General features: G+C 49.8%; 1 protein-coding gene across 4 annotated transcripts in view; it reads left to right on the top strand.

The window, feature by feature from the left end:
• Dnajc16 (DnaJ (Hsp40) homolog, subfamily C, member 16) overlaps positions 1-7,963 on the top strand; it is a 33,065-nt gene that overhangs the window by 22,200 nt on the left and 2,902 nt on the right. For all 4 annotated transcript variants that reach the window (XM_005409868.2, XM_005409870.2, XM_005409869.2 and 1 more), the window contains 6 exons: positions 2,312-2,442; positions 4,283-4,466; positions 5,493-5,675; positions 5,835-5,911; positions 6,769-6,849; positions 7,078-7,176. In XM_005409868.2, the coding sequence (XP_005409925.1) occupies positions 2,312-2,442; positions 4,283-4,466; positions 5,493-5,675; positions 5,835-5,911; positions 6,769-6,849; positions 7,078-7,176 (755 nt within the window). The remainder of the gene's footprint in view (positions 1-2,311; positions 2,443-4,282; positions 4,467-5,492; positions 5,676-5,834; positions 5,912-6,768; positions 6,850-7,077; positions 7,177-7,963) is intronic.

Raw genomic sequence — 7,963 nt, 5'->3', positions numbered from 1 at the left:
AAAAAAAAAGGGTGTATACATCAGCTCAGTGACTTCTACCCTCCAGCCATGCCCCTCCTTCCCAGAGGACATCGGAGCCCACTCTCTTTTTTTTTTTTTTTGTCTTTGCAGTTCAGGCTGACCTTGAACTCACTTTGTAGCCCAGGCTGGTCTAGAACTTGCAAATATCCTCCTGCCTCAGCCTCCCTAGTGCTAGGATTATAGGCGTGTGCCACTGCACCCGGCTTTGTACTGATTGTTTTAAGTCTATACAACTGAGCCTTCCAGCCTACGAACATGATGTGTCTGTTTCATTGCTTAGGTCTTTATAAAGTGTTACCATTTCCTTTAAAGACCACGCTTTTTCCTCAATTTGCTACATGCTTCTTATCTTTTCTTTGTTTTGGTTTTTTTTTTTTTTTTGTACTGGGAATTGAACTCAGGACCCTGTACTTGCCAGGCACATGCTATGCCACTGAGCTACATCCCCAGCCTGCTTCATTTTCTCATACTGTTGAAAGGATATCTTCTTTACTATAGTTTCTGTTTGCAGGTAGAAGTGATACAGTTGATTTTTAAATTCTGACCTTGTGTCCTCCAGCAGTCTTACCGGACTCTGACAGGTTTAAATAATTCACTGTACCATCTTTTGGATTTGCGAGGCACACAGTCCTGTCATCTGAGAACAGTGACAGTTTCGCTGCTGCGGCTGCTTCCAGCTCTTGCTTTATTTCATTCTAGGGCCTGCTGCTGAGCTCTGGGGTGCAGTGGAAGGAAGGTGACAGGGGTCACCCTTGTTTCTGATCTCAGCGATAGGGAGAGCTTGCAGCGGTTCCCCGATCCTCCTTATCAGATTAAAGAAGTTGCTTTTATCCCTTGTCCCATTTTTGGTTTTATGTTTTTCCCCAGCACTGGAGGTGGAACCCAGCACCTTCACCGTGAGCTGCATCCCTAGCGCACTTATTGGTTTTTGTTTTTGTTTTTTTTTTGGTACCAGAAATCGAACTTGGGACCTTGTGCTTGCCAGACAGGCACTTGTGCCTCTGAGGTATGTCCCCGGCCCGCCTCTTATTGTCTTAAAATGGGGTCTCCTAAGTTGGAATTGAGCTTGGAACCCTGTTGCTACCTTCATCTCCCAGAGTGCTGGGATTGCAGATGTGCAGCGCCATGCTCAGACAATTCCTTTAGTCCCTTGTTGGGTTTTTAATCATGAATGGTATAGAAAATGGGGCCTGGACCGTGAACTTTCCAGATGCTAAGAAAGCGTTCAAACACTCCACCACTGAGCTACACCCCCAGCTGGTTTAGGATTGTCTGTTGGTTGGTTGGTTAGTTCTGTTTTTGGTTTGGTTTGGTTTGGTTTGGTTTGGTTTGGTTTGGTTTGGTTTGGTTTGGTTTGATTTTTGAGACTGGGTCCCTGGCTTTAGCCTTGAACTTCTGGCCTCAAGTGATCTTCCTGCCTCAGCTTCCCAAGTAGCTGGGACTGCAGGTGTGCACTAGTGCACCCAGCTCAACGTTACAAGTTTTAAGATTACCCTCCAAGGGTGTATAACTTTGTCTGTGTTCCAAAATTTTGATAAATAGTGTTTCCAGTAATCATTTAAATTCAAAATATTTTCCAATGTAGGATAGACTTTCTTCCTAGATCAGTTGCTTATTCAGAGTATATTTTTTAATTTCTAATCATTGCATTTCAGGATTTTTTGTTTTGTTTTGTTTTGCCTTTTTGAGACAGAGTTTCACTATGCAGCTCAGGCTGGCCTTGAACTCACTTTGTAGCCCAGGCGGGCCTCGAACTCACAGTAATCCTCCTGCCTCAGCCTCCCGAGTGCTGGGATTACAGGTGTGTGCCACCACACCCCACCTCAGTTTTATATTTTATATTAAATTCTAGATTAAATACAGTGTGGTTGGAGAACCTAGTATCTGTATCCTATGAAGTATTATCAGTAAAACAAATGTCAGACAATTTTGTAGTCTGCCTTTTATACTTAGTGGTACTTGTTCCTTTAGAGTTTGTTTTTAATTGTCGAGTTGGCAACAGACCCTGAATGGAAATGTATTAGTTTAAAATTCAGTGATTGACCTGACTCTTCTGATCTGCCAGTGTAGCATGGCATACAGAAGCCCCCAGTGGGAAGAGGCCTTGCTTCTTCCCCTGGCCCAAAATAGCTCTGTCTTCAGCACTGTGTGTTCTTTTGCTCCGAGGGCCCCGTCTGACCTGGCTAAGGGCTCGGAGCCAGGGCTGCTACATTTTTATTGGCTTGTAAATAAAACCCATTTGCAGTGAGAAAACTGAGTCACAAGCAGCCACTTCTCGGTTTGTGTGCAGGCTCGAGGTCTGAAGAAGCAGGTGGTGGACGACTTTATCACCCAGAACAAGTACCTGCTAGCGGCCAGGCTCACCAGCCAGAAGCTGTTCCACGAACTCTGCCCTGTGAAGCGGTCTCACCGCCAGAGGAAGTAAGGACTCAAGAGTCGCCTCTGCTTGTCATTGCAGAGGAGGGCCCGATGCCTTTGACCACAGCGCGGTTAAACATCGCGGGGGCAGAACCTGGTTCAGACGTACTGACTGACGCCTGGGGTGACGGTGGGGCGGGATAGTCCTGAGCACCTGAGGACCAGCCTGGCCGTGAGGTCAGAGACCCCTAAGCTGTGACACTGAGCGGAGACCTAAAAGATGAAGAGACTCTCACTGGTGTCAGGGAGCCCAGGTCACTTGAGTGACGCTGGAGCGGGAGAGAGTTGCTATCCCTGCATAGCGCTGCGAGGAGCCAGGACAGTGGTTACTCAGCTGTGGCAGGCAGGTGCCCGGATGTTAAAGCCATTAGCTGGCTAACAGGAAGGCACGGCTCATTTACTCATTAAAGTCTGTGAAGAGTTACTGTACAATTTCTAACAAGTTTGAAGAGTCAAGGAAATCATTCATTATGCCTTTTTCAGATTAGTAATCAGTAGCTTTAAATTTAGGGCTATTTTATCTGTAAAAGATAATCTGGATTGGGAAGGAAAATACATTGATATTATTTGAAAATATTGTTAAGTATATTTAAAATAACTTCCCTGTTTCCAGACTTTTCCAGTTGGTTTTTACAGTACAAAAAAGAACAAGCTCTCAAGAAAGAAAGGTAGACTTCTAGCCAGGGGTAGTGGTGTACTCCTGTGATCCCAGCACTTGGGAGGCTGAGGCAGGAGGATTACTGCATGTTCAAGGCCAACCTGGGCTGCATAGCAAGACCCTGTCTCAAAAAAGGAGAAAGAGACCTGACTTTTATTAGACTAAAAAAGAATATCCTAGCTGGGCATAGTGGCACACATCTGTAATCCCAGCCCTCAGGAGGCTGAGGCAAGAGGACTGCCATGAGTCCAAGACCAGCCTGGGCTACATAGTGAGTTTAAACCCAGCCTGAACTACATAGTAAGACCCTGTCTCAAAAAATTAAAAAAAAAAAAAAAAATCCTGGACGATAAAGATTTTTGTTTACACAAATACTGTATCTCAAAAAATATTCCAAATCCACCGATTTCTCACTTTTTTACCAGTGCCACCCTAGAGCAGGCCACTGTCGTCTCCTAGGGAGACACCACGGCAGCTTTGTACAGGTCTCTCCGCTCCCTTTCCACGCCTGCCGCCGGTCAGCGTCCCCACACCAGCCAGGGGTCTTTACCATCCAGGCCAGGTCAGGCCGCCCTCCATGCCGCTTCCACATTCGTGGTTCACGGTGCCTGGGATGCCCTGATCCTCTTCCCTCTCCTGGCACACCTCGCTCAGGTCTCTGCTCCATGGCCACCCTGTCAGGTGACCTTTCCCTGACCAGCCTGCCGGGTGGCATGTGACTTCCACCCCGCACTGGCCCCTCTGCCCCGTGTTTTCTTCTGCTTGTAGTGCTCCAGTTAGCTGTTACGCTGTAGCTTCTTTATTGTCTGTCCTCCCCACGGGAACGTAAGCTGCCCAAGGGCGAGAATGTCGCCTTTCCTCTCACACATTCAGTTAGTGCCCAGGAATGGGCTTGAGGACAAGTGACTAGGACGGAGAGCCGCTGAGAGCCCCTTCTGCTGCAGGGATGCAGTGACCAGCTCCCAGATGTCAGGGGGGAGTTTGCTTGGGGAACGCGTCACCAGTCTGGAAAGGGGGAAGGTCATTGACAGTGACTTGGAAGTCCGCCCGCCTCAGACACGGCAGCTTTCATCACGCAGACGCACACATCCCTGTAAGCCAGCGGCGCCCTCCTGTCCTCTTTGCTGGCCGCAGCAGGCTCTGGTCCCGCCTGGATCGGTTACAGAATCTCCCGGTCTTGTGCAGGTACTGCGTGGTCTTACTGACTCCCGAGGCCACCAAGCTGAGCAAACCCTTCGAGGCCTTCCTGTCCTTTGCCCTGGCCAACACGCAGGACACGGTGAGGTTCACGCATGTCTATAGCAGCCGGCAGCAGGAGTTTGCCAGCACCCTGCTACCACACAGCGAGGCGTTTCAAGGGAAATCAGCGGTGAGCTCCGGGTTCTCTCCTGACCCTGCTTGGGGCCGGGGATGCAGCGCAGTGATAGAGCACTTGCCTAGCATAGTGAGGCCCTGGGTTCCATCCCCAGGATGGAGAAGATAAGAAAGCTCAGCTTTGATTTTGTCATCATCTTGGTAATTATGGGAAATCTCTCTAAAAACCAAAGCATTATTATAGTTTTAAGTCAGAGGTTATAGAATGAAGTCTATTTTTAAAAAAAAAGGTCACCATAAAATCAGTTCCTTTTGAGCGAGGCATGGTGGTACATACCTGTAATTACATGGGAGGCTGAGGCAGGAGGATCGCTGCATGTCTGAGGCCAGCCTGGGTACACAGTGAGTTGAAGGCCAGGCTGCACTACATAGGAAGACTCTTTCTCAAAAAAAAAATTTTTAGCCGGGCGTGGTGGCATACGCCTGTAATCCCAGCACTGGGGAGGCTGAGGCAGGAGGATCACTGTGAGTTCGAGATCAGCCTGGGCTACAAAGTGAGCTCAAGGCCAGCCTGAACTGCACAGCAAGACCCTGTCTCAAAAAGATTAAAAAAAAAAAAATTCTTTTTGGAAGGCTGAGCCAGGAGAATTGCTTGAACCTAGGAGTTCAAGGCCAACTTGGGCATCACAAGGAGGCCCTGTCTCATTCATGAATGGATGAATGAATGCATGCATGCCAGGGACTGTGATACATACTTGTAAAACCAGCCACTCATGGGGCTAAAGCAGTAGAATCCCAATCCAATGGCGAGCCCAGTGAGACCCTGTCTCAAAATAAAAATAAAAAGGGGTGGGGATGTAGCTCAATGGTTGAGCACCTGGCCTAGCTTACCTGGGGCCTTGGGTTTCATCCCCAGTACTGTAAAATAATAATTCCCTTTGTCAAGAGGATTTCAATCCCTTGCCAGTATTTTAGACTCTTCAGATATTTGTGCTGGCACATATCACTGACTTCATGAGACCCTTTATCCATCCTCCCTGGAGAAAAAACAACTGCTAACGGCTTTCTTCCCTGCCCCCAGGTGTCTATCTTAGAAAGGCGCAACACGGCAGGCAGAGTGGTGTACAGAACCCTGGAGGACCCCTGGACCGGCAGCGAGGGTGATAAGTTCGTCCTCCTGGGCTTCCTCGACCAGCTGCGGAAGGACCCAGGCCTGCTGGTGTCCGAGGCCGTGCTGCCCGACCTGACGGATGAGCTTGCCCCTGTGAGCATCGCTGGGGAGGCCGGGCTGCTGGTGGAGCCCGTGGGCTCCCAGAGCCAGCGACAGTGCCGCTGGGAGCAGAGCTTCACAGCCGCTGTGTGTCGGGAGCGGAGAACCCCCGCTCCAGCACAGTCCTCACCCCCTCGGTGTCTGTCTCCACAGGTCTTTCTCCTCCGATGGCTCTACTCAGCTTCCGAGTACCTCTCCGACTGCTGGGAGACCATGCTTCACAATAACTGGTAGGAGCCTGCCGGGAGCGCGGGGTCTTTCTCTGTGAATACCAGCGTCACCGAGTCTCTTGGAAAGAGTGTCCCATTGTGCAAGCCGTGTAGACCTTTCCAACAGCGGCTCCCCTCTTCCTCCGTTCAGTAACCCCCCATTTTTTCTATTTGCCAACTCCCCCTTCCCGCTGGCTGGGAAGGGGTTGCCCTGGCCTCCCGTCCCCACAGCAGAGCTGGGACCACCAGCCGCATCATCAGAGCCCCTGGTGCCCCGCGCAGGGACCGCACACAGGAAGGCCTGCGTGCAGGTGCACAAAGGGGACACTTCCCACTCCTCGTATTCACGCTTGTGCCTCGGCACCCAGCACGGTGCCCGGAATCTGGCGGGCCCTTGACAGGTGTTAGTGGCTCAGCAAAGTCTTGGAACAGCGAGGTCCTGGAAGAAATCTTGAAAGGTTGATTTTCCCCCCAGGTTCCACCCTTCTGGACCTCATCTGGATTATTCTGCCCCTCCCAAAAAAATTAATAAAATTGAGATCATTCCACAGACACTTTAGTTGCTGATACCTCAGCATCAGAAAATTTTCTCGTGTTTGCAGCTTAAGACTTTTGTTACCCTTGTATCATCTCACTTCTGCAATGTATTCAGTGCAGCCTGTTACATCCCAAGGTACAAGATGAGGCTTTCAGAGTAAGCTACCTGTGAGTCAGGGCACCGAGTAAGCAAACCTGCCCTTCCCCCCACCAAGCAGCCCGCCTATACAGCAGTGTTCACCGGGGTGGAAGCGTCTCCACCAGGGATGTGCTGTTTCTCCTTTGCTTTGGAGAGAAACCGGCAGCAGCGGGAGCTAATGCAGCTGTGCGCTTGGTTCCAGGCGGGAAATGATGCCCCTGCTGTCCCTGATCTTCTCCGCCCTCTTCATCCTCTTCGGTACCGTCATCGTCCAGGCTTTCAGGTAGGTGCCCAGGGCTGCTCATGGCGCGCCCCAAGTTGCCATGATCATTTATTTGTGTTCTTTTTGGGGGGATGGGCACGGTGGCACGCCCCTGTAGTCCGGCTGCTTGGGAGGCTGAGACAGAAGGATCACCTGAGCCCAGGAGTTCAGAAGCAGCCTGGGCAATGACCCTGTCTCAAAACCAGACGGTCTTTTTTGGGGGTAAAGCTCTTTTTCTTCATTCTTTAGTGACTCCAACGATGAGCGAGAGTCACACCCTCCAGAGAAAGAAGAGGTCCCTGAGAAGGCCGGAAAGACTGAACCGAGCTTCACCAAAGAAAGCAGCAGGTCTCTCCGACCCACTCCACCCCCACTGCCCTGTACACCCGGCCGAAGCGCGCAGCTGCCAGGGTGGTACGGGATGTATAGCCAGTAGAGGGCAGAGGGGCTCCGCCTCACCTCCCCAGTACAAGACCTGAGCACAGGTTAAGCATCCCTAATTTGGAAAGCGAAAATGTCAGATGCTCCAGAATCTAAAACTGTGCCAACATAACCCATAAATAGAGAGTTCCACACCTGACCGCATAGGACAGGCCACAGCCAAAGTGCAGGTACACCATATCTACTCTATGAAGTTATCTTCAGGCTAGCCAGGCATGGTGGCACACACCTGTAACTCTAGCACATAGGAGGCTGAGGTGGGAGGATCGCCACAGTTCAAGGCCAATCTGAACTACATAGGCAGATCCTGCCCCTGTCCAAAAAAAAAAGAAGAAGAAAAAAATGACCTTCAGGACACAGGCATAGGTGTACATGAACCGTAAATGAGGTTCATGTGTAGACTTGGGTTCCATTTTCTAATGTCCCTCTTACGTATATGAAACACAGTAAAACTTGGGCTTGCGAGCATAATTTGTTCCAGAAATATGCTTATAATCCACATCGCTTGTATATCAAAGCATATTTCCCCATAGGAAATAATGGAAACTCAGATGATTTGTTTGATAACTCAGAAATACTCATATAAAAATGATTACAGCTGGGCATGGTGGCATACATCTGTAATCCCAGCACTGGGGAAACTGAGGCAGAAGAATCGCCATGAATTTGAGGCCAGCCTGGTGTACATAAGTAA

Source organism: Chinchilla lanigera, unplaced genomic scaffold (assembly GCF_000276665.1).
Source record: "Chinchilla lanigera isolate Chin_1 unplaced genomic scaffold, ChiLan1.0 scaffold00126, whole genome shotgun sequence".
Lineage (NCBI taxonomy): Eukaryota > Metazoa > Chordata > Mammalia > Rodentia > Chinchillidae > Chinchilla > Chinchilla lanigera.
Note: the sequence above shows the minus strand (reverse complement) of the source record. Positions and strands in the feature narration are given on the sequence as shown.